The sequence below is a fragment of the Heteronotia binoei genome, chromosome 2 (assembly GCF_032191835.1).
Source record: "Heteronotia binoei isolate CCM8104 ecotype False Entrance Well chromosome 2, APGP_CSIRO_Hbin_v1, whole genome shotgun sequence".
Classification (NCBI taxonomy): Eukaryota; Metazoa; Chordata; class Lepidosauria; order Squamata; family Gekkonidae; genus Heteronotia; species Heteronotia binoei.
This window is the reverse complement of record NC_083224.1, coordinates 83172755-83199581: the sequence shown is the minus strand read 5'-3', so window position 1 is coordinate 83199581 and position 26827 is coordinate 83172755. Positions and strand designations below refer to the sequence as shown.

General features: G+C 44.2%; 1 protein-coding gene across 2 annotated transcripts in view; it reads right to left on the bottom strand.

The window, feature by feature from the left end:
• Nucleotides 1–26827, bottom strand: part of TCP11 (t-complex 11) — a 154361-nt gene that overhangs the window by 104080 nt on the left and 23454 nt on the right. For both annotated transcript variants that reach the window (XM_060231473.1, XM_060231474.1), the window contains exon 3: nt 11135–11267. In XM_060231473.1, the coding sequence (XP_060087456.1) occupies nt 11135–11267 (133 nt within the window). The remainder of the gene's footprint in view (nt 1–11134; nt 11268–26827) is intronic.

The following is a 26827-nucleotide window of genomic DNA, read 5'->3' as shown; positions in this document are numbered from 1 at the left end:
AAGGATCCGCATCCCAATTACGTAGCCAGGTATTTCTTCTGGCCATCACACTAGAGGCCATGGCCCTAGCTGATAGTTGAACTGCTTCAAGGGTGGAGTCTGATGCGAAGGCATTGGCTAACGTAATTTTCTTAAGCGAATCCTTGACATCTTTAGGCAGGTCATCCCTCTTAGCCAGGTCAGAAAGCCACATATTTATTTATTTATTTATTTATTTATATTAGGATTTATATCCCGCCCTTCTCACCTAAGTGTCTCAGGGCGGCTTACAGCATAATAATTCAAACACTTCAGTTTAAAACAATTAAAATACAATTAAACCATAAATTAATAAAAAACAAGATAGAATAAAACCGGCGGTCTATAGATGCATTTTGTTCCATCCAAGATATTTTCATTGTCAGTTAATGTTATAGGCCTGCCGGAAGAGGGCTGTCTTACAGGCACTGCGGAATTGCCCTAGATCCCGCAGGGCCCGCACCTCTTCCGGCAGCTGGTTCCACCAATAAGGTGCCGTTATTGAGAAGGCCCGATCCCTGGTGGATTTTAGACGGGCCTCCTTTGGCCCGGGGACTACCAACAGGTTTTGTGAACCTGAGCGTAGTACTCTCTGGGGAACGTGTGGGGAGAGACAGTCCCTAAGGTAGGCAGGTCCTAGGCCATATAGGGCTTTAAAGGTAATGACCAACACCTTGTACCAGACTCGGAATATTACTGGCAGCCAGTGCAGACCCTGGAGCCCCGGCCGAATGTGCTCCCGTCTTGGGAGCCCTAATAGCAGCCGGGCAGCAGCGTTCTGCACTAACTGCAGTTTCCGGGTCCGGCACAAGGGTAGCCCCATGTAGAGGGCATTACAGTAGTCCAGCCTCGAGGTGACCGTAGCATGAATCACTGTTGCCAGGTCGTCACGCTCCAGGAAGGGGGCCAACTGCCTCGCCCGCCTAAGATGAAAAAAAGCGGACTGCAGCAGTGGCTGCTATCTGAGCCTCCATCGTCAGTGAAGGCTCCAACAGCACCCCCAGGCTCTTAACCCTGCCCGACGCTGTTAGCGGAGCGCCGTCAAAAACTGGCAGGGGGATTTCCCTTCCCGGGCCACAGCGACCCAAGCAAAGGACCTCTGTCTTCGCCGGGTTCAGCTTCAGCCCGCTCAGCCTAAGCCACCTAGCCACTGCCTGTAACGCCCGGTCCAGATTTTCTGGGGCGCAGGCGGGCCGGCCGTCCATAAGCAGATAGAGCTGGGTGTCATCAGCATATTGATGGCAACCCAGCCCATACCTTCGGGCCATCTGGGCAAGGGGGCGCATATAGATGTTAAATAACATCGGGGAAAGCACCGCCCCTTGAGGCACCCCGCAATCAAGCGTGTGTCTCCGGGACAGTTCCTCCCCAATCGCCACCCTTTGTCCCCGACCGTCAAGGAAAGAGGCAAGCCATTGCAAGGCCAACCCCTGAATCCCTGCGTCGGCAAGGCGGCACGCCAGAAGCCGATGGTCGACCATATCGAACGCTGCCGATAGGTCCAACAACATCAGCACCGCCGAGCCGCCTTGATCCAGATGTCGCCGAAGGTCATCCACCAGGGCGACCAGCACCGTCTCCGTCCCGTGGCCCGGGCGGAAACCAGACTGGTAGGGGTCAAGGACAGAAGCATCCTACAGGAAACTCTGTAGCTGCAACGCCGCTGCCCTCTCTATAAGTTTGCCCAAAAAGGGCAAATTCGATACCGGCCGATAGTGTGCCAATTCGGTCGGATCTAACGTTGTTTTCTTCAAGAGGGGATGGACCACCGCCTCTTTGAGCGCTGATGGAAAATGCCCCTCCAGTAGGGATCTATTTATGATATCCCGTATAGGATATCTTAGCTCCCTCTGGCAGGTCTTAATAAGCCATGAGGGGCATGGGTCCAATTTACAAGTTGTTGGGCGTGCAGATAGGAGGATCCTGTCAACTTCTTCCAGGCTGAGCGCGCCGAAGCCGTCCAGGACACAGTCCGAAGACAGGCACGGAGCCTCAGGTTCACTAACTGTATCTAATGTGGCAGGGAAGTCGGAACGGAGCGATGCGATTTTATCCGCAAAAAAATCCGCAAAAGCCTCACAGCCAATTTCCAATTCATTAAAATTTGGTCTGCCCTGTGGCAGCGTTGTGAGGGTCCGAATTGTATTGAACAGTTGTGCCGGGCGCGAAATTGCAGACGCAATCTCTGCCGCAAAGTAAGTTTTCTTTGCGGCCTTGACTGCCATCTCATAGGACTTCATAACCTCTCTATAAGATGCTCGAGTCGCTTCGTCTCGGGTACGCCGCCATTGCCTCTCTAGTCGTCTGAGTCCTCGTTTCAACCGCCGCAACCCCTGGTTATACCAGGGTGTCGGCCTTGAACGAGGGCGCAGAGGACGCCTAGGCGCGATCTCATCGATGGCCCCGGTGAGCCTATTATTCCAAGACTCCACCAGGTCATTGAGGGAATCGCCAGGGGGCCAGGGATCCTGCAGAGCCATCAGGAACTGTTCCGGGTCCATCAGGCTCCGCGGGCGAGCTAAAATAAGCTCGCCGCCCAAACGGGGTTGGGGTGGGATGTCCACACGAGCCTTGAGGGCATAGTGATCCGACCATGGCACTGCTATAGAAGCAAGATCGTTCACTAAAACTCCCGACGCGAAGATCAAGTCTAACATGTGACCGGCCTGGTGAGTGGGTGTCGCAACTACTTGGGAGAGTCCTAGTGTCGCCATGGAAGACACTAGGTCCATCGCCTGATTGGAGGTCACGTCATCGGCATGAACATTGAAATCACCCAGAATCAAAAGCCTCGGGTGCTCCAATGCCCATCCTGCTGCGGCCTCCATCAGTGATAGTAAGGCGCTGGCCGGTGCGTTAGGCGGTCGGTACACCAGCCAGATCGCCAACCCCTCCCCAACATCCCACGCCAGGCCGGCACATTCAATGCCCTTGATCTCCGGAGCCGGGAGGGCCCGGAAGGAGTAAACCTCTCGAATGAACAGGGCCACCCCTCCCCCCCCCCGCTAGTCCGCGACTGGTGAAAGACCGAGTATCCCGGGGGCGCCATCTGGGAGAGAGCTACGGTCTCCCCATCGCGGACCCAGGTCTCGGTCACGCATGCCAGGTCCATGTCCTGCTCAAGCAGGAATTACCGAAGGATAGAGGTCTTATTATTAATGGACCTGGCATTACATAACACCAGTGACGGAGGCGAGTAATTTCGCCTTGCCCTGCTACCTGTCACCATCGGGATGGGACGCAGGCTGGAAGGTGGTCGAGCACTATCTTGTCTCGATCTCCTTCCCTTCCATTTCTGCCTGTTCCCACCGTCATACCTTCCCCTCCCCAGGAGTACCGGAATCCCCAGGCCAATCATCTCTCACTGGTGCCACCAACCCTTCCACTGACAGGTATTTGAATTTGTCTCTTCTCAGCCCTCCCACCTCCAATTGGCCTATCAATAAGTACCCACTAATATCTAATAGTTACTTAATCTAATAGTTATTTAATCTACCCCCACCCAACCCATCCAATTCACTAGCTAACAATAATAATTTATAATTCCAATTGGCTTCTTAATTAAAACTCTACAGTCATTATCCCTTTTTCTCCAATTAATTTGCCATAAATAATTCCATTAAATTAGCTAGTCAGTAACCAAATTTAAATAACCAATAATCAGTCCAGTCTTAACAATTTAAATAACCAGTAAATTACACCAATCTTAATAATTTGGGAGATAGGATCCAGTGGGTAGGAGGAAACAGTTTGTACCAGCTAAAGTGCCGGGGGCAATAAAGTGCAAATGATCTTAGTAGTCTTATTTGGCTAAAGTGCTGCTGTTTTAAATCCAGATATTTTAAGGTGCTGGTGACAATGGAGTGCAAATGCTCTTGATTTAAAGTGCGGTAGTGTCTATAAGGTGCAGGTATCTTGGTCTGAGTCTTAGGCGCTGATCTCACATGAGGGTGGCGCGTACCAACACGCCATCCAGGAGGCCCGGAGACCTTCAGTTCTAACGATGGGAGGAGGGAGGGAGGGAAGGGAGGGGAAGAAGCCAGGGCCGTCGTCCCGCCGGCAGACCCGCTGCCTCGGTACCTCGCCACGTCCCACAGTTCTTTTACACCGTCGCCGCTACCTCTAGCCTCTCGTCGGCGTCCTCTCATTCCGCTTCCCAACACTCCAGTCCACAGGCCTCCGGTCTTCGTAGTGGGGGAGAGGGGGGGGGAAGTAGGGCCGTCGTCCTGCCGGTAGCTAAGCCGCGCCGGCACCTCGCCCCGTCTTGAACTCACAGACGCCGCTGCCGGACAGACGCTGCAGCCTCCAGCCTCTCGCCGGCGTCCTCCAGCTCCCCAACTCCCCGGTCGATACTTCACCCCTCCAATATCACACTCCGCCGCCTGTTCTCAGACCTCGGCGCTCCACACTCCACGCTCCGGCTCAACTCCGCCGCGCCCAGCACTTTCCCGCCGCGGCCCTCCGTCCGCGCCCGGCGTTTCCCTGCCGCGGCCCTCGCCGTCCTCGGTGTCGTCCCGGCTGGTGAGCACTTTAGCTATATTTTCACTTTGTTTCCAGGGAAGGCAGTTCTAATTTCGCCTATGCCTTCCCCAGCAGCTATGTAGCTGGCACAATGTTCTGAGGAGGTTGTTTGGATGGAATAGGCATCTAGCTTGCTGTTATGCAGGGAGCTTCAGCGTCCCGCTCCTCCTTGCCGCCGCCATCTTGCTTTTGTGATATACGAAGCCCTACAGAAAAGAGACGTGGTAGCCGACACTTTCAAAGAATTAGCTGAGGCTTCGAAATCACGATGTAAAGTTTGCTCTATGCGCTTGTCTGTCGGGTCCCTTGTCATCCCATCCGCATCCATCAGGAGAATGGAATTAGAGGCCAGACTATTGACCGGGTCATCTACCACTGGTAACTTCAGTCTCTTTGTCGCCTCTGGGATGAATGAAAAGAACTTAGAGAAATTTGACGAAACCATCTTTGGCTTGGCTGGATGTTCCCACTCTGACCTGATTATAGAGAAAAACCCAGAGGGCAGCGGAACCTGTAGGGGCTTGGAACCCGACTTGGGGATGATATCCTCCATTGCCATAGGAAACTGCATCTTCCTCATCCTTAGATTTGGGAGTATACTGTATCTGTAGTGTCCTAATCACCTTAGGAAGCAGTCGTGGATACACGTCCACCGGAAACAGTTTGGAATGAGTAGAGGCTGCCCCCTCCTCTTCCTCAGAGAGTTCTCCAGTGTCTGGTGATGAAGAGCCATCAGACAAATCAGAGTCCTCTTCCTCTTGATCAGAGGGAAAAGACTGTAACTCTGACCTACTGCGCTTAAGAGGTCTAGGGGAAAAACTTTTATCTTCCTTATCTACCTGTCTGTGCTTTAGTTTACAGGCTCTCTTGAGTGGGGGGGTGGGGGTGGCCGCAGAGGCTGCCTGAACCTCTTTTCTAACCAGTTCCTGAATCCAAGAAAGAAGACTAGACTTAACCTCATCTGCTGAGACCTCAGCCTGATGATCTTCTGCCCCCTCTTCCTGTGCTGGTGAATCAGCCAACTCCAAATCACATGTGCCCTCCTCCATCATCGTTCCCTTGGGGAATCTAGTGGAGGCAGCCATCTTAGAGTGAGTGGCCCTGTAAACACAAGAAGCACAGGCAAAATGGCTTCCATTCCCGCCAAAAGAACAGTCCCTCCAAACACCTTTCTCCCCCCCTTTTACCAGCCTGATGCTGGTTTCACTCCCTTTCTTTTTTCCCAAAAAACCATCCCAGCCAGGTCCATACCTCCTGAGCCCAAAGGTATAAGGGAAAAGGAGGGAAAAAGGGGGGGAGGGGGGAAAAACGCTGAAAAAGCTACTGGTTCCCAAGGGCTCTCAGCGTCCTGAGGGACGTCGGGCTAGGCTATAGGCCTCCTCTCATCCCTTGCAATCCCCAGAAGGGTTCCCCCATGCAAAGCTTACCGCAGCTGGGAACCACTGGGCCGAACTCACAATCGTCGGCGCTCCGGGAGGGCAGCGTGCTAAGCACGAGTTCTCTCCCTTTTTCCAGTCCCCCTCTCTTCTTTCCCTTTTTCTCGCTGCTCCGTGGGCCCCCGGGGTTACCGGAGTGCCTTTGCTGGGAGCTGGAAGGGAAGATCAATCAGCAGCCCTTGGCACATCCACCGGGCCAGAAAGAAGTCGGGATCGTAAAAAAGGCGCGTACACGTGCCTCTCCTCTGAGGCTACACAGGCACTTTCGCCAACGCGGGAGAGAAATTCCTCCCCAGCAAGCAGCGGCTCAGCTTTTCTCCCATACAGGGAGATTCCTTTGCCACTGAATGCAATTAATCTTCTTTCTTCTATGTTTTTTTTTTAATTCGAGTCAAGAGCCTCAAAGGGGCTCTGAAGCACGTCCTGCTTCGATGGCAGGGCTAAATAAAACTGACTTCTAAGGATCAAGCTCTTCCCCTTCGGGTCAAGTTTTGTTAAGCCCTGCAATCGAAGAGGAGGAGCTATGATCCCAAGAGTGAGGACTGGCCCACTCCTGGGATCACTGGAGAACAGGGATGAAGAGGACATCGAGGAGCGATTTTGTCAATGGCTGTAGAGAGCTGACTATTCCAGATCTCCGAAAGTTCATATGAGTCACCAGAGGGTCAGGGATCCCACAAAGTCATTTGAAACCGCACAGAATCCATCTGGCTTCGCGGGCGAGCCAAAACTTGCTCCCTGCCTAAACAAGGTAGAGGTGAAATATCCACATGGGCCTTCAGGGCATAGTGGTCAGACCATAACACTACATCAGCATAAATCAGATCCATTGCAACCCCTGCCACAAAGATCAGGTCCAACGTGTGTTCGGCCCGGTGTGTGGGCGTTGTTACATATTGGAAGACTCCCAGTGCTGCCATAGAAGACACTAGCTCTGTCACCCGAGTGGAAGCCATGTCCTCTGCATGGACACTGAAGTCACCCAGGACAATAAGCTGAGGGTGCTCCAGTGCCCAGCCTGCCACAGCCTCCACCAGGGATGGTAAGGCACTGGCTGGTGCATTAGGCGGACGGTATACCAGCCAAATTGCCAAACTCTCCCCAACATTCGACATCAGGCTGGCACACTCTATGCCCACGATCTTTGGAGGCAGAAGCTCCCAAAAGGAGCAAGGCCAGCCCTCCCCCCCCCCCCCAGTTCATGCTTGATGGAACACAGAGAACCCAGGTGAAGCTACATGGGAGAGAGCTACCGTATCCCCATTTCACACCCAGGTCTCCGTCATGCAAGCCAGGTCCATGTCCTGCCTAATTAGGAAATCCTGCAGGACTGAGGTCTTATTATTTATGGACCTGGTGTTCCACAGCACCAAGGACAGAGGCGAGTATTTCCACTTAGCCCCCATACCCGCTATCCTTGGGATGGGACACAGGCTGGAAGGAGAGCAAGTCTTCCTATGTCTCAGTCTCCTTCCATTCCAACTCTGCCTGCTCCCACCACTGTACTTTCCCCTCCCCTCCCCAACTGAACAAATAAAAGCGCTACAAAGCAGATGATTCAAGCCATATACACCAAGCAATGTGCCAGAGTGTGTAAAAAATTGCGATTTGACAGACACTATTTCTATCAAAAAAGAAACAAGACAAGGATGTACCCTATCACCACTGTTATTCATTCTTACCTTTGAAGTACTGAACAATGTGATCAGACAAGATAAGAATATAAGGGGAACAACAATAAGAGGGGAGGAATATAAACTACAAGGCTTCGCTATAATTTCTTGCCTCTTTGCGGTCTGAGCCTTCTTTATGTATTAAAGACAAAATAGCTTCATTCCAAGAGTTTGATAATTTAGCTTCCTATACCATTGTTTCTATAACTTTTTAATAGGGTAGTGTGGAGAAACGCCATTTTAGTCAGTGGTGGTGCTTCATTTGGCAGGGGTCAGTAAATCCCTCAGCAGGCTTTGTAGCCTTCCCCTCACTCCCCCCCTCCCTTCCAGAGCCAAACCAACAACGCTAGGGGGAAAATCTCCTAGAGAGGCAGGAAGTGCTGTTGTTCCTTGCATGTGTTAGGCAGGAAGAGAAGGCAGATTTGAACTGGGGCTCGAGCGAGCATGTGGTGAGCAATGGAGGCTCCTGCCGGGGGGGGGGGGGGCCAGGCAGGCAGACTAAGTAAGTAATTCACAAGACAGGGCAAGTTTAGATCAGGGCCAGCAGGACGCGTTTATAACACATTTTGTTTGTCAGGCTGTTTGCTGTGCGTGTGCTGTGCTATGCTAATTTTGTAGATGCAACTGTTTTTGTTTTGTTTTTCTTTTCCTATCCTTTTCTCTTTTAAATAAATGTTTTTTCTGTTTAAAATGCTGGCAGTCAAACTCTGTACCACATAGATCCCCAGACCGCTTTGGACCACGCTGTGTTGAGAAGGGGGTCCCGGGGAAGGGGGAAGGCATGCAGTTGGATAAGGTGCTAATCCTCCAGGGGTGCCCCAAAGACACGCTGAGGTCTCTGTGAAACCCAAGTGCAGGGTGGCAGAGGACCTTGAGGCCTGGCCTCACAGCTGGAGAGGGGGATTGGGAGTCCTGTTCCTCTCAATCTGAACCCCGGGACTGAGCAGGTGGTGGCAGCGAACCCAAGGGGCAGGAGGAGAAATAGCTCCCTCCAGGAGTTGGCGACTCCATAGGGAGCTGACGGGACCGGGTCTGAAGGCAGAATCGGGCCGGTTCCGTCACAGGTAGTAATAGGGAATCTTCAAACTTTATGTAATATTCTAAGGGAAGGCCATTTGGGCTTGGTGAGTTTCCTTTATTCAGCAGCAGAAAAGGAACTGAAGGAGCACATAATGATTTAAGTGGGAAAAGGCCATTTGTGTCAGCTCCAGAGGGAAAGGACACCTCCCTTTGGTTTCTAAGAGCTAGAAAAAAATTATTCACAGCTAGCCTGTATGCAGGCACACCCTCAGTGTGGGGCTGCGCTGAAGATAGATGATGAACCTATAATTACAATAGTATATTAATATTTTAGCACCATTAATAAAAAGAGAGAGAGAATGAAACCATTCATCTTCAGGGCAGGGGGAGGAGAGGGAATCATTTGATGTTGACAACAGTCCAGTCATCTGAAAGTGGGTTGGAGGCAGGTGAGACAAAGAAAATCAACAGAAACATTACACATGAGGAAAAAGGCAACTCAAAATTGGCTTTCAGAAAACAATTGGGGTAAAAGTGGTCTCAAATACCAGGACAAAATGCAGACAAACATAACATGATAAATGAAGCAAAAACCAAAGGCACAAAATGTGTGCAGAAATCAGGGAATAAACTGAAGTGGTCTGGGGCCAGATCAAAATAACAGACCCATGCAGAAAAGCCAGACATTTCTGCATAAGAAAAAACTGTACAAAAGTTATATACTACTGCAGAAAAAAATGTATGTATTTTACAACTTGTACAGTATCAGTGTTAGGGAATTTTTTTTGTGCTGGGTGACACTAAGTTAATATCAAATAGAAAAAACTCTGTTGCTTCCATCCCTATAGCCAAGTATTTACATATTAGCTTGTTATCAGCACAATGCTCTAGGGAAGCAGGAAATAAACCCACTTCCTAACAGCATTGAATCGGGGCCTTTATGGAAATGGCCATAATCATCTTACATGAGCTGAATTTAAGTTAAACTACATCGAAAGAGGAGAATGGTTTAGTGCAGGGATGTCAAGCTAATTTGTTATGAAGGCTAAATCTGATATAAATGAGACCTTGTTGGGCCAGGCCATATTGGGCCGGGCCATGTGTGTACCTATTTAAGATTAGGTAGCAGAGACATAAACTTTATACAGCACACAAACACAATTAAAGGGTTTTTTTAAACTTAAAACATGCTTAGAACATTAGAACTCACTGATCTTAAAGGTGCTTTCTTTATATTTCTCTCATGGGATCTAGAGAACTGGCCAAAGGAAGCTCTGGCTCTTTCCTTCCTTCCCCAGGAGATAAGGAGGGGGAGGGGCCTCAGCCATATAGAAGGAAGAGAGGCTTGGCTCAGTAGCTCTGCTGTGTGATTGGGAGAACATGGCAAAGCAAGGTATCCTTCCTCCTCAAGGGAGGAGCCTCAGCCAATTGAGAAAAAAGAGGTTTTGCTCTGTAGTTCCTGTGGAATTGAGCAACTCTTGCAATGCAAGCTGTTATGCAAAAGGAAGCAAGAGAGAGGGAGATGGAAGCAGATGACAGCCAGTTGCTCAGGGGCCAGACAGGAGCCCTCCGGGGGGCCTGTTTCAGCCCCTGGGCTGTTTGACACCTTGGTTTAGTAAATACTCATCAATGCTGCACATTCCTCTAGGACAAAGACTTCAGTAAACATACAATTTATACAAAAACATTTTGGCCTCCTATCTACAGGGCTGGATCAGGGAGGGAAGAGGGGGAGCTTGCCCTGGGGGCTTCAAATTGGGCACCCCTGGGGAGACAGGTGGGGGAGCAAGCCAGCAGCAGGGCTACCCCTCACTTTCTCAATGGGGGGAAGGTAGACTGGCGGTGAAAGCAGTCCCACATCTCCTACCTGCCTCCCCCCCATTTAAAGACTCCCATGGTGTCTCTAAATGGGGAAAGAGGCAGATAGGCGGTGAAAGCAGCCCCTTAGTCCCCCCCCCCCCCATTTAAAGCCCCTCTGGGCTTTAGTTTTGTAATTTCTGGGCTTTAGTTTTGTAGTTTCAGTTTTGTAATTTCTGATGTCTGGGGTCTTTAAATGGGGAGGAGGCAGACTGGCTGCTTTCACCACCTCTGTGCAAGACAGAGAGGTGCAAAAGTAGTCCCGAGGTTTCCGGAGGCAGCACTCTAGCACTGGTGCTGCCCCTCCACACACAATTTTTTGAGTGGAGGCGCATTTTTTACTCTTTCCTCCACGCAAAAAATATGTAGATCCAGCCCTACCTCTCTATCAAAAAGCTAACAAGTCAAACAGCTAACATTCAGAGCTATTTTTGAGCAGGAAAGCACAGGAATGCAGTTCCAGCTGGCTTTTTCTACCAAAAAAAAAAGCCGTGTGAAACAATGGGGATGTCAGGAGATGTGGCCTAATATGCAAATGAGTTTCTGCTGGGCTTTTTATACGTAAAAACTGGAAACTGGTTGGGACATGGGAAAAATTAACAAACCTACCTGTTTGGTAAGAAGTTCACCTCTTGCAATCTGAAGTCATGGTTTACTACAACTTCATGTGCTATGTTCATTTTTGAAAGTTCATTAGCTGCTTCCAGGAGCTCTGGCATGGAAAAGATTTGGGAAGGACTAGCTGCATAAAAATAAAATAGAATGGCATTTGTATATCAGAAAAGACAAAAATGTTTAAGAGACAGAAGAATTCCACTCCTTTATTTGTGCAGGATTGATTACAGGTTACATGCCCAACTTGTAACATGCTAAGCTGGTCAATGCCCCACTTGTCCATACACTAAGTTGGAGTCCATTGGCACCTTTAAGACTAACAAAGTTATTCAAGTGTGAGCTTTTGTGTGCCAAGCACACTTCGTCAGACAATATTTTGGAATTGAATTAGCAGTCCTATATCGAGAGAGGGGGCAGTGAATTAGTATGCAAAATAGTGAACACATTTTAGCAGATTAAAAGAATAATAAGCTTGGCTCCTAGTTACCATCTCCCTGGGTTAAAGGGGCAGGGACAGCAAAGACAATAAATATGTCAGAACTGCACACTGATGTGCCCTTGATGGTGTGAGTCTATGTTATTTGGTTTCTTAATTGTAAAGACTAATAAATTTAGAGTGTGTTGTAATGTCCCATTGGTCTCCTTCTCAAGCATGGGTTAACATAATCTTTTTCTTAGAAATATTTGTCAGAAAATTCTAATCTGTAGCATAGTATTCCAGTACACTAATACAAAATAGAAATACATTAGAATACAGTGCATGCATACCTTTCAAGTATGGGTTAAACTAACAACATACTTTTCTTAGAGTTGTTCCATCAGAGAGATCTCTTCTCTGAGATATAACACAGTATCACAGACATTATTCTGATACACTATTTCAAAACAGAAATATATTGGAATTTAGCGGATGTACAGCTCCACTTGGTGAGAATGGGTTTAGCGTATGTAAAGAGATATGAAACCAATATCCCTGTTGAGTCCTGAGGTGTTTGTTCCATGTTTTGTAATAACTTATAATTCAGCAATTTCTATTTTTTTTCTTGAAGTTTCCAATAAAACAGCTACTTTGAGGTCACCCATACAATGTCTGGAAAGGATGAAGTGTTCTACAAGTTTTTCAGTTTTGTAATTTCTGATGTCAGATTTGTGTCCATTTATCCTTTGAAAACTTTGAATAAAACTCTGTTGGTCTTAAAGATGCCACTGAACTCCAACTTTTTTCTATTGCTTCAAACCAACACAGCTGCCTCCTGGATCTAGTCCATACACTGCTACTTGATAGGTCCAGGTAAGCAGCCATGTTGGTCTGAAGCAGTAAAACAACTGCTTCAGTGACACCTTTAAAACAACTCCAGTGGCACCTTTAAGACCAACAAAGTTTTATTCAAGGTATGAGTTTTCATGCCCTGAAGAAGTGTGCATGCACACAAAACCTCATACCTTTAATGAAACTTTTGTTAATCTTAGGGGTGCCAGTGGACTCTAACTTCTTCTGTTTCTTGATAGGTTTCTGGTGTACATGTGCACATACCTATCTTTGCAGTTACAGCAAGCAGCACTAACAGAAAGTCTGTTTGTCCTTTGTCTGTCTGCCTTACATAGCTGGTAGACTCTATTTGTTTTAGTCACAAACTGAATTAATATAAATTCAGGTGGACAGTCATGTTGAACTGAAGCAGTAGAACAAAGTTTGAGTTCAATGGCACCTCTAAAAATTTATTCAAGGTAGGAGATTTCATGTGTATGCACACTTCCTCAGATACATTGAAATGTTAGTCAACAGATCATATATATCACAGATCCCTTTGGAGTGCCTCACAATCCTCTCTGGTTCTCAACACCCTGAACAATTTAGCATCATCCGCAAACTTAGCCACTTCACTGCTTACTCCCAACTCAAAATCATTAATGAACAAGATAAAAAACATCGGACCCAATACTGAGTCCTGTGGTAGCCCACTGTTTACCTCCCTCCATTGTGAAAATTGCCAGTTAATACTCACTCTCTGTTTCCTGTTTATTAGCCAGTTTTTGATCCACAAGAGGACTTGTCCTTTTACCCCATGACTATTGAGCTTACTTAAGAGCCTTTGATGAGGAACTATCAAAAGCTTTCTAGAAATCAAGGTAAACCACATCTATTGGGCCCCCCTTGTCCATGTTTGTTTACCCCCTCAAAGAACTCTAACAGGTTAGTGAGAAATTTAGAGATTGGCTAGAAAATTATTTTGTTCTGCCCGAGGAACAGGCAGGTTTCAGAGAAGGCAGATCAGTAATGGACCATTGCATGCTTTTAGACCATTTAATTCAGGGATGTTGAACACATTTGTTATGAGGGCTGGATCTGATATAAACGAGACCTTGGTGGGCTGGTGGGCCATGTGCCCATAAAATGCAATGCCAGGTAGCCAAGATAAAAACTTAATAAATGACACAAACACATATAAAGACATTTTTTATTTTAAAAACCTGCATAAAACATAACAATTAATGATTATTAAATTAACAATAATTAAAACATTAACAAATAATTATTAAATTAAAAATAATAATTAAAACATTAACAAATTATTAAAACACTAACAAAGATTCAGGTGAGGTCACTGTGTTGATCCGACGCAGCAGAACAAAGTCTGAATCCAGTGGCACCTAATTTAAGACTGTCTTAATAGAATAACTGTGTTTCAAAAGATTAATAGCAACCCCAGGACCATGGATTTTTCAAGGCAAGAGATGAACAGAGGAGATTTGTTTTTGCCCACAAGTTTTCCTTAGTGGCCTTCCCACCCAGGTACTTCTCACTAGCTATAACAATTCCCCCAAAAGCCAAAAGACTTGGTTACAATGATTGCGAGGTTACTATGATTGCTAGGTAAAGCTGACTCCCACCCCACCCCAGTCTGGGCACCACATGAAGCCTGGCAGTCTGAGCCTCTCTCAAGATGGGTGAACCAAATATAGTTGGTGACTGAGATCATGGCAGCCAAGTGCTTCCAGACGTTAAGCACAGAAATAATTTGTTATTATAACTGCTAGGTAAGGCTGACTCTCTCCCCGTCCCCAGTCTCTGGTCTTTTCCTCTCCTCCTGCTACAGAGGCTGGGGCACATCTGCCTACCTCTCCATCTGTACAAAACATTCTTCACCTGAAGCTATAAAAAAGAGGGAGAGGACCCAGGGCACGACAGAGGGCAGAGATCCATGCTAAGCTGGGAGGACAGATTTCCCACTGGAACAGATGCTGGGCAGCAAAGAGGCTGCCCATCTTGGTCTGCTGGGGATGCAAAGCAAGCCTAGGTCATTTGGAAGCCCTTCCCTCCACTCCCCCCCCAATCAAATCAAAGCTGACAAGCATAGAAAAGGGTCCTTTCTTACCCATGTTTCTTGATGCTTGCAAGCCAGAAGAAAGGCAGTCCCAACTTCATGACAGTCGCTATGGGCCTTGACCCTCTGCAGCAAGCCACCGTAGGGCTGCCAATCCCCAGTTGGAGGCAGGAGATCCCCTGGTTCGGAGGCCCTCCCCCCCACTTCAGGGTCATCAAAAAGTAGCAGGGGAAGGGGGGGAGGGAAATATCTGCAGGGCAATCCGTTTTTCCCTTTGTAGACAGATTCCCATAGTTATAATGAAGAAATGATCAGCGGGTATCTGGGGCTCTGGAGGGGTTGTTTTTTGAAGTAAAGGCAAATTTTCACCATAGCATCCAATCCCTCTCCTCGAAACATCTTCCATGTTTCAGAAGGATTGGACCAGGGGGTACAATTCTATGAGTCCCAAAAGAAGCTACCCGGGGGCAGAGGGCGACGCGGAAGATGGCGGACGCTTGAAGCGGCAGCTCCCGGCTCACAGTCCGTTCCCGCTTCTCCTGCTCCCGTTCCCAACTATTTCTTTCACCTGGCATGGGCAAACGAACTGCAGGGAACACCAAGGCAGCCAAGAAAACTCCTGCGAAAGCCACACCGACGCAGCAGGTACTAAACTTTCTTCCAACGAGCCCCGGGCCCTTACCTCTCTCTGAAATGGAGTCCAGCCCTTCCCCCGGCCCTGCTCAGGAAGAGGGCTCTTTATTAACAACTCAAACATTTCAAGCGGCGATTTCACGCTTGGAGGACTCAATAGGGGTCACAATGGGGGAGAAGATCAGCAAAGCTATTACCCCCTTACAATTAGAACTAAAAAGAATTAATGAAACGCTTTCAGCAGTCACTCAAACTGCAGACTCAGCGCTGGAAATGGCTACGGTGGCCCACGAGGCTGTACAAGCCCTGCAAAGCTCAGACCTATGGCTCCATGAGAAGGTGGATAACAGATTAAGGGCTGCTAACCTGAAATTTAGAGGCCTGCCAGAACAGGCGGAAGAGAACCAGGAGGTAAAAATCTTCATTGCCTCATGGCTTGCTTCAGCCCTCCACCTCCAAGATGGAGTCGCCCCTCTTATTGATTCTGCCTACCGTCTGGGGGCATTACAGCCCAAGTCAAAAGACTTTTCAAGAGACATACTCGCCACGGTTCCAGACTCCAGGACCAGAACCCTGATTTCACAGAGAGCCCGATCTGAAGAGGGTCTACTCTACAAGGGAAAAAAGATCCTGGTTCTAGCTGATCTTTCACCGGAAACCCTGCAGCATAGAAAAGAAATGAAGCCGATTCTAAACTCACTATTTGAACACAAAATACGCTTCCGCTGGGCTTCTCCTATCCAGATACTGGTTGTTCACCAGGGCCTTCGGCTAACAGCTTCTGATTTCACCTCCGGCTGTGATCTTCTTAAACAACTAAACATTGACTCTCCTTCATCTCCTGACTCAAGTAGGGCTACTTCATCTCGTTCAACCAACCCACCGTTTTCTTTCAAGCCAAGAAGACGACGCTGACTTCTCCACGGACGTTCAGTTCACCTCCTGCTACTTCCATCTCCTGCTTCTGAACAGTTGTATTTGCACTACCCATGCCATCTTGTTCTGGTTTAAGGGAGCGGGGTCTTTCTTTCCTCTTATTATGTCACATTGTTAAAGGAACAGCCGGGATGTTCCTTCTTTTTGCTCCCTCCATATTAGATTGTATATTTCTTATATACTGAGTAAAGTTGCATTGTTTCCTGGTTGGAAACAATGAACAGTTAAGTAAGATTTATGTTGTTAATATTGTTGATTTGTTTTTTTAAGGGGAAAAGGTACCTTTTACTGGTGTTTATTTATGGCCCTTTTCAGACGGTGCTTTTTGACCAGCACTGGTATGTTCTGGTATACTCTGGCCATGACCCACGAACTCAGTGGATCCCTTTAGCGGTGTTTGGGTTTTTGGAAATTTTTACATTTATACTGAAAAGTGGTTTGTGTTTGTTCAATTTGGTTCAGACAAATATGGTTGTTGTTGGGAACCTAGATTTTTGCAGTCAGGTCACCAATCCTGGTACTCCCACCCCAATGTTCTCTCTTTGTTTATTCTGTGTTGTGAGAACAAGGGAAATCTGGTCATTGCTACTTGTTTTTTCTACTTCTTCTCATCATTGTTATACAGAGCCCCAGTCCGGGTTCTACAGGCGTTATATGGATCTTAACAATGTTTTTTTTTACTTTAATGTATCTAAATTATGTCTGACTTAAAGTTAATTTCTCTCAACTGCAGAGGCCTTAACAACATTATTAAAGCCAAGCGGCTTTCTTCCGCTTTGACCAAATTACAACCTGATCTTCTTTTCCTACAAGAAACCCACATTAAGTCGGCAAGCTCCACCATACTTCGATCTAAATGGTTCCATACACAGTACGTAGCTCCTGGTTCTTCTAAATCACGCGGAGTCGCCATTCTACTTTCAAAAAATACCCGGTTTGTTTTGTCGGCTCAAGAAGTCGATCCCCAAGGACGTTATATCTTTATAAAAGGTACACTTAATGACTCTCCTTTCACTCTGGTTTCTCTATATGCTCCCAACTCCTCACAAATTACCTTTATAAAAGACACGCTTTCTAAACTTGCCCTTTTCCAAGAAGGGGCAGTCATTATAGGGGGGGACTTTAACCAAATCATAGACCCCAGGTGGGACAGATCCTTTAAGCCACACTCTCCCCCGACTTCTTCCCCAGCACCTATGCAATCTGTCCTTCATAATTTTAACCTATGTGACGTTTGGAGACCGCATAACCCGGGGGTTAAGGACTACACCTACTTCTCGGCATTACACAATACCTTTACAAGGATTGATTATTTTCTTATTTCTCCCTCCTTATTGAACCAGGTTTCTTACACCAATATTGGCCTCAGGACACTTTCCGACCACGCCTGGTTGGAGTGCACACTGCATGTTGGTTCTCAGGACAGGCCTTCATTTAATTGGACATTAAATAAATCACTCCTTCTGAACCAAGAATTTTGTACACAATTAGAGCAAGAGATTAATCTTTATTTCAAAAACAATTTGGATTGTGGGGTTTCCAAAGAAATTGTGTGGGACGCAATGGAAGCTGTTCTGCGAGGCAAGTGTATCTCCCTGCATTCGGCCTACAAAAAAAGAAAATTAGAACTGAAACAACTTATTTTAGACAATATTAAACACTTGGAACAAAAACACAAGCAAACCTGCTCTAATAAAATTTACCAAAAACCTGTTCTCGAAAGACAGAAACTAGACTTATTGGAAACGTCTAATATTCGAAAAAATCTACTATTCGTGAAACAAAAATACTGGTATAACCACCCCCGTTCGTTGAAGCTACTCTCGTGGAAACTCAGGAAAGAGCTAGGTGAGAGACAGATTAAATGTCTTAGAGGCAACTCTGGCAAAATACACTCATCAAATAAAAAAATCTTGGACACCTTCCATCAGTTTTTCCAACAGCTATATACCTCGTCCAATCCTCCTTCTCACCTAATAGACCACTTTTTTCAAAACCAGAAGATCCTTACCCAACTCTCCCATGAACACCAAGCCTTTTTAGATTCTCCGATTTCTTCCCTTGAAGTCGTTGACGCCATTAAGGCCTCCAAAATCAATAAAACCCCAGGTAGAGATGGACTACCTTCAGGAAAGCTATTTAGTGAACAGTACAAAGATAATGTCTCAGGCAGGGAAGGTGAAATTTTCGCCAGGTCAACCCAAGGCGGTTGGAGCAGCTCTATCACAGGATGCACTAAAAGACATACAAGTTAATTTTTTAGAGGCCTTAAATCAAATGAAGGAAACTTTAACAAAACAGATGGAGGGAGTTGTAGCTAAAATGGACAGTCTTGATGAGAAATTTGGAGAAACAAGAAATGATATAACTGAAGTAGTAAAAGTAACCAAATCTATTGATGGTAAACTTAAACTATTGGAAGGTAGAATAGAAGAACTTGAAGGAAATCAGGATAAGTTAGAGACAAAGAACATGCAAATGGAAATGGGGCAAGCTGAATATGTTTTAAGGTTCCTAAATATACCAGAGGAAAAGAATGAAAATTTGGTATTCTTAATGACTGAGGCGTTTGCAGAACTTTTGTCAATAGAACAGACTGAAATCGAAAAAGAAATAGATTGGGTTTATAGAGTCAGCACCACTCACGCCAGAAGGAATGGTCTTAACAGAGAGGTCCATGTGAGATTTGTTCGCAGGATGGTAAAAGAAAGGGTTTGGCGGGAAGCCAGAGATCAGCAGTTAACGATAAAAGGAATTAAGATAAAGGTGATGAAAGATATTCCATGGCTGATTAGATCAAAGAGAAAAGGCTATAGGCATTTGGCTCTGGCTTTACAGAGAAAAGGAATCTCTTATAGGTGGTTGGTGCCTGAGGGTATGATATTTACCTATTTAAATAACAGATTTAGGATAGACTCATCTGCTAGAATGGAGGAGTTTCTCAAAACGCATAGTAATAATTGGCAAAAAGGGAAATCAAGGGGGGACCAGTTTGAGACGCAGTTAGTACTAATAGACCCATCTAAAGAACATCAGTTACGGGATTTAGAAGAAAGGGAAGAGGGAGAGGTCCCTCAAGCCGAAGACTCAAAAAGGGAGACAAGGTTACAGAAAAAGAAAAAGAACCCAAGAGACTAAGTAAGAAAATAATATGTCACTCAGTTTAAAGATTATCTCGGTTAATGTGAATGGTCTAAACTCGCCCAGAAAAAGGAGAAGAGTTTTTTTGCAATTAACTAAACTTAAGGCAGACATTGTGTGTGTTCAAGAGACCCACATGAGGAAAAAAGATGACTTCCTTTTACATAATAAAAAACTTGGTAAAGCTGTAATTACCTCGGAGGAGGTTAAGAGAAAGAGAGGGTTGGTGACTTACGTCAAAGAAGGTGTGCATGCGGAGTTAATTTTTGAGGGCAAAGAGGCTAGAATACAAGGTATTGAAATAATAAAGGACACAAAAAAGTTTCTTCTGGTTAATCTGTACGCACCAAATGAGAATCAAAGATCGTTTTTTAAAGAACTATATCTAAAAGTAGGTAATGCTCAGTACGAGAATGTTTGCATTATAGGAGACTTTAACGCTGTGGAAAACCCTGATTTAGATCGAAGTTTTGGAAGTGATAGAAAGAAATCTAAGAAAAACAGGAGTAATATCTTACCTGAATACTTTCTAAGATTAGCGGATGAATTCGCGTTAGTAGATGTTTGGCGCACTCTTAATCCCAAGAAAAGAGATTATACGTTCTTCTCAAGTAGACATGCGTCTTGGTCAAGGATTGACTCAATTTGGATCTCAACAGGGTTAATGAAACTGGTACGAGAAACGGATATCCTCCCCTCTACAATAGCAGATCATTCCCCTGTCTTGCTAGTACTAAACTCAGGAAGAAGGAATACAGGTTGGAGAATGAGTATAAATTTGTTGAAGGAGAAGAACTTTATTCGATATATAGGGGAGGAAATGAAGTTTTTTTTTAAAATAAACACACAGAAGGACATTTCGCCGATAACAACTTGGGAAGCAAGCAAAGCCTACTTTAGGGGGCTGGTTATTAGCTATAATGCAAAAAAACGGCGTGAGGAGAAGTATAGCGTACAAAAATGGACAGATCTAATTAAAAGTAAAGAAACACTGTTAAAGGTAAACCCCTCTTTGAAGGAGCTTAGATCGGAGATCAGAAATTTACAACATAAGGTACAACTACTTTACTTAGAACAAATGGAGGCGAAGATAGCGTACTCTAAAGCATACTTTTTTGACAATGCAAACAAACCGGGTAAGTGGTTAGCCTATAGGGTTAGGAAGGAGAGAGAAAAGAAATTGATTAAAACATTAAAGGACAAGAATGGACAGAATACCTCGAATTTGCAGGAAATGAAAGATATAGTGCAAGAGTTTTACAAAAATTTATATAGCAATGAGGAGAGAAATGAGGAAGAACAAAGGGAGTATATTTTGAATAAAAATAAGATAAAACTAACTGGTGAACAGAGAGATTTATTATCAGCCCCGATAGCAATGGTCGAAATCGTAGAGGCTTGGAATAAAATTAAAGGTAATAAGGCAGCGGGACCCGATGGCATACCCCCGGAATATTACATAACTTTCAAGGAAACTTTGATAGATCCCTTCAAAGGTTTACTAGAGGAGGTGTGGAACAAGGCCATAATTCCAGAATCATGGCAGCACAGTAATGTGGTGCTTATCCCAAAACCCGGCAGAGAAACTGATGATATAGTGAATTATCGTCCTATATCACTATTAAATATAGACTACAAAATATTTGCCACAATTCTTTCAAATAGATTCAAAATGATTATGAGGGAGATTATACATCCCGATCAAACAGGGTTCTTACCCGGAAGATATCTCCGGACAAACACGAGAATGTTATTTAACTTTTTGGAGTATGCCGAGCTTAAAAATGATAAACAATTGGTTTTGTTATTTCTCGATGCGGAGAAAGCATTTGATAATGCAGATTGGAGTTTTATGTTGGAATTATTAGAGAAATCCAATTTTGGAGATATATTTGTAAATAATGTTCGGAGGATATATGATAAACAATACGCAAGGATAATAATTAACGGAGATTTAACGGAGGAAATATGTCTAAGAAAAGGAACGAGACAAGGATGTCCTCTGTCTCCATTATTATTTATTTTCACGTTGGAAATACTACTGCAAACTATAAGGCAAGATAAGAGAGTTGAAGGCATAAATATCAGAAAGGAAAACTATAAAGTGTTAAGTTATGCAGATGATATGGTTTTTGTTTTACAAAATCCTTTGGAATCGATGGAGCAGGTTTTAAATCATTTAGCAGAATATGGTCGGGTAGCCGGCTTAAAGATTAATATTAATAAGTCAAAATTTGTATCTAAAAATATGTCGGATCAAGAAATTTTAGAGCTGGAAAGGAGATCAGGATTTCAAAGGGTTAGAAAAATAAGATATTTGGGTTTGATAATATCAGAAAAATGCAGTACAATTTACGAAGATAATTTTGAACCTCTTCTGAAAGAGATAGCTACTTTGTTTAAAAAATGGGAAAATCTGAAAATATCATTTATGGGACGTGTGGCGTTGATGAAAATGATAATCCTTCCCAAGGTTTTATTTTTGTTTCAAACGGCAAATTTTGCCGTAAAGGATGTTTTCTTTGCAAGGCTAAATCACTTATCCAAAAATTTTGTATGGCAGGGGAAAAAACCAAGAATTAGCTGGAAAAACTTAATAGATAGGAAAGAAAATGGAGGCCTCGGTCTTCCGGACTTTGAAATTTACCATACGGCCTGTGCAATATTATGGTTGAAGGACTGGGTTTTGCTAGAAGACACTCGGCTGTTAACAATTGAAGGCGTTGATCTACAAGCGGGTTGGCACGCCAATATGTGGTATACTCAAAAACCCCAAAGTTATTTTCAAAGACACCTAGTTCGTAAAACCTTACTGAAAATATGGCTGAAAATAAAAAGAAAAATCTATGATAAAACACCGCGGTGGATATCTCCGGTGGAGGCTACAATGCGCCCACAATTGTGGTCTCCAGAGAAAATAATAAGATATACGGATATTTTAGACGAAAGTGACAGAATCAGAAAGAAGGAGGATATAGAAGCTAGAGGGTTTTTATTGGATTGGTGGACAATGACCCAAGTGTTAGCCAAGTTCAATACGGATAAAATCAAGGGATTTACAAAATCAAATTTTGACTTTGATACAATAATAACAGCTAGAACTGGAAGATTAATTAAGAAAATGTATAATTACCTCCTTCATATAAAATTGGAGGAGGAGACTGTTAAGCATGTAATGATAAAATGGGCTGAGAACTTACAATTTAGTATCACGTTAGAACAATGGGAGATTTTATGGAAGAACAATTTCAAGATAATAAAACCAACAAATTTGCGAGAAAATTTTATAAAGCTTTTCTATAGATGGCACATCACTCCGACCTTACTTAATAAAATCAACAAAGCAATTTCACCTATTTGTTGGAAATGCGAAGTAACAGTAGGAACGTACTTTCATTTATGGTGGTCCTGTAGTGTGTCCAAAAAATACTGGAAGGAAATTCACAAAATTCTAGTGGATATACTCAAGGTAAACTTCCCTCTCAAGCCAGAGTTCATGCTGTTATCATTAGTTAGAGATCTGATACCAAGGGAGGATGAATTTATCACTATATATATAGTAACGGTGGCTAGAATTTTATTTGCCCAGTACTGGAAATCTAAACTTATACCAGAGAGAGAAGAAATTTTGCAAAAAATTTTAAATGTGGTGGAAATGGACATACTAGCCAACATGATTAAAGGCAACACGAAGGAAAAAGCAAAGGGAAGATGGGAAAAGGTTTATTTATGGTTAGAAAATAATTAAAAAGAAATAAGAAGTTGATAATATTATTTCTAGTAATTCATAAGTTATTGTACTCAAAATGCTTAACTGTCTGTAACGGTGGATAACAGTCGATCCTAGTTTATTTACCACAGTTCTACCTCATCCGGAATTCAAAAGGAAGTGACAAGAAGTCAGAAATGTTAGATTGTTAAGTTTAAAAATGTTATAGATGATTTGTCTGTACTCAACCATTTTTTTTTTCTTATAGAACTGTATGTAATGATGGGTTAAATAAACTGAAAAATTGAAAAAAAAAAAAAAAAAAAAAAAGAATTTTATAAAAAATTCAATCTTTCCCTGGTACCTCACCTTACCACTGTTTGCAATCTTGTTCTGGACTCCGGCTGTATGCCTCCCTCCTGGTCCCAGGAGAAAATAGTTATGATTCCCAAAAAAGACAAAGACCCATTAAATGTTAAATCTTACTGCCCCATTTCTTTACTAAATAACGATTATAAAATATTTACTTCCATTTTGACTGCTAGATTGAACACAATCATAGGGCTCTATATTCACACCAACCAATCAGGATTTATTCCGAATCGCGATATCACGGACAATACTAGACAAACAATTAACTTAATTCAATATTGCACTTTTCAGCCATACGACTCCTGCATTCTTGCCTTAGATATAGAGAAGGCCTTCGATAGTGTAGAACCTCTCTTCCTTAAAAAAGTCTTACATCACATGGGTTTCGGACCTAGGTTCAGAACGGTTATAGATTCTTTGTATTCCTGTCCATCCGCGTTTATACAAATCAATGGTCAACAGTCCCCTTCACTTATCCTAGAAAGAGGGACTCGTCAAGGGTGCCCCCTATCACCACTGCTATTCGCCATTGTCATAGAGCCCTTTGCAAATTTGATACGGCTTTCTTCAGAGATCTCTGGTATCTCTGTCCAAAATTCTACTTTTAAAATAAGTTTATTTGCCGACGATATAGTCTTATATATTACAAATCCACTACAGTCTATTAAAGCCGTTTCCTCTCTCCTGTCTGATTATAGTAAACTTTCAGGTCTTTCAGTTAACCACTCAAAATCAATTCTCTACCCGATTAAAATTTCCGATACTTCTAAAAAAGACATAGTTGCAAACTACCCCTTTCATTGGGTCTCTGATTCCTGGTCCTATTTGGGGCTGAAAATCCCCTTAAATATAGCTGGCCTATTAAAAACTAACTACACGGCCACGGCTTCTGAGATTACTACCACGCTCAGGCAATGGGATAAGTTGCAACTATCCTGGATGGAAAGAATCCATGTAATTAAATCCTTTATTTTTCCCAAGTTTTTATATCTTTTTCGGGCTCTTCCTATTGAGATCTCTCAGCCTACTTTAAAATGCTGGCAACAAATACTGACCTCCTTTATCTGGAAATATAAAAAGCCTAGAATCAAAGTTTCAACTTTATGTCGATCAAGACAAAAAGGTGGCCTAGCAGTTCCCGACATTGCAAAGTATTATAAAGCTACTATTTTATCCCAGATGACCAAAATATTGTACCAACATCCCCCGCCGCCGTGGACGCCCATAGAGGAAGCTCACTTTACCCCACTGAAATACTACGAACTATTATGGCTCAAGAAAAATGAACGCCCACCGTGGCAATTCATGAACCCATTCCTCAGGGCGCTCTTGTCAGTATGGGATTCGGAGCGTCATTTTCTGGCTCCAGGACTCTCTACTATCTCATCTTTTATAGGACAAAAATATTTCCTTCCTGCCCAACTACCCTTTTCTTTCAAGGTCTGGAGAGACTCCTCAAAAGTTTTTTTCTTTAATCTTCTTTCATCTTCTAAACAACTTCTACCTAATAATGATCTAGACTAAGTTTTGACTAAGCCAGCACCTTGGTTTGAATACTTTCAAATCAGGCACTTTCTTCAGGACCCTAAAGTGATCTCTTCATTTTCTCGCCCTTCATCTGACTACGAACATCTGGTTCTTCATTTTCACGAAGAGAGAACGCCTAAAAGTCTCATTTCACGGCTGTATCGAATCTTATTGTCTAAACTCGAAGCAACCTTACCCTCTTACACCACCCAATGGCATAAAGACTGTGGCATCATCCTTTCTCCCGACCAATGGGACTCTATATGGGCTAGTGATGCCCTACAATCTACCATTATAAATATATCTCAACAAAACTTTAAATTGATAGCACGTTGGTACCTTACTCCTAACCAGTTCTCCCATATGACCCAGTTAGGCTCTTCAGACTGCTGGAGAAACTGTGGGCTCAAAGCCTCTTATTTTCACTGCTGGTGGGACTGCCCCAAAATCAGACCATTCTGGACCTCAATTTGTGCCCATCTCTCCTCCCTAACTGGGGTCTTGATCCCAGATGAACCAACAAGGATACTTCTCAATCATTGGTCCGATACCCGTCTTTCATCTTCTAAAAAATCCTTGATAGTTAAACTCCTGACAGCTGCTAAAACCACGATTGCGCAGTCCTGGAAAAACTCATTGAATTTGACACTTGACAACTGGCTACTTAAAGTCTGGGAACACATTGTAATGGATAAAATTCAGGCAGCCATAGGCCACAAAGACCCATACCAAGCCTACGCTAAATATCTGGCAACTTGGCTTCCCATTCTAGAAAAGCTTGACACCGATCCATTTTATGCTAACTCTTATTCTAAAAATAAAATGTATAAGGATTTCCTTTTGCTATAAAATTCTCTTAACAAGTTAATTTCAAGTTATTTAAAGTGTATTATATCTTCCTTTTTCCTTTCCTTTCCTTTCCTTTCCCTTATCTTATTTTATTTTCAAATACTGTGTTATTATAATTATAATTACTATTACCTTCAGTTTGTATTTTGTTTTTAAAGGTTATTTTTGCTCTGTATTCTGTCTATTAAGCTTACGATGTTATTTCTGTTAATCTTGACGGTAAACTTCTTGCGCTATGGATTGTAAGCTACTTTTATGCCTTAATAAAATGTTTAAAGTTAAAAAAAAAAAGAAGCTACCCCTATCCTTCATTATCTCCAATTAAGAAAAGGTATTTAAAAGGTGTGTGGTTCCTTTAAAAGTGATGACCAGAACTCCCTTCGGAGTTCAATTGTGCTTGTCACACCGTTGCTCCTGGCTCCACCCCTAAAGTCTCCTGGCTCTACTCCCAAAGTTCCCAAATATTTCTTAAACAGAACCTGGCAACCCTAGGTCACTGGCTCCCTCCTCCTGCCCAATCCGCACACAGCGACTGCTGCCCAAAAACCTCACAGTTCATCCCCTCCAGCCTCCTCTGTCCTTTTTGTTGTTCAGTCGCACAGTCAAGTCCAACTCTTTGCGACCCCACGGACAAAGTCATGCCAGCCCCTCCTGTCTTCCGCCATCCTCCGAAGTCTGCTCAAATTCGGTTTGGTACATCAGTAACGCTGTCCAGCCATCTCATCTTTTGCCATCCCCTTCTTCTTTTGCCTTCTGTCTTTCCCAGCATCAGGATCTTCTCCAGTGAGTGCTCCCTTCTCATTTGGTGACCAAAGTATTTGAGCGTCAGCTTCAGCATCTGACTTTCCAGGAAACAGTCTGAGTTGATTTCCTTTAGGACTGACTGATTTGATCTTCTTGCAGTCCAAGGGACTCTCAAGATTCTTCTCCAGCACCACACCTCAAAAGCATCTGTTCTTCTGCACTCGGCCTTCCTTATGGTCCAACTCTCACAGCCATACATTACTACTGGGAATACCATCGCTTTGACAATATGGACTTTTGTTGGCAGGGTGATGTCTCTACTTTTTATTATGCTGCCCTTAGCTGTCCCCCCAAGGAGCAAACGTCTTTTAATTTCATGGCTACAGTCACCATCTGCAGTGATCTTGGATCCCAGAAATGTGAAGTCTGTCACTACTTCCATGTCTTCCC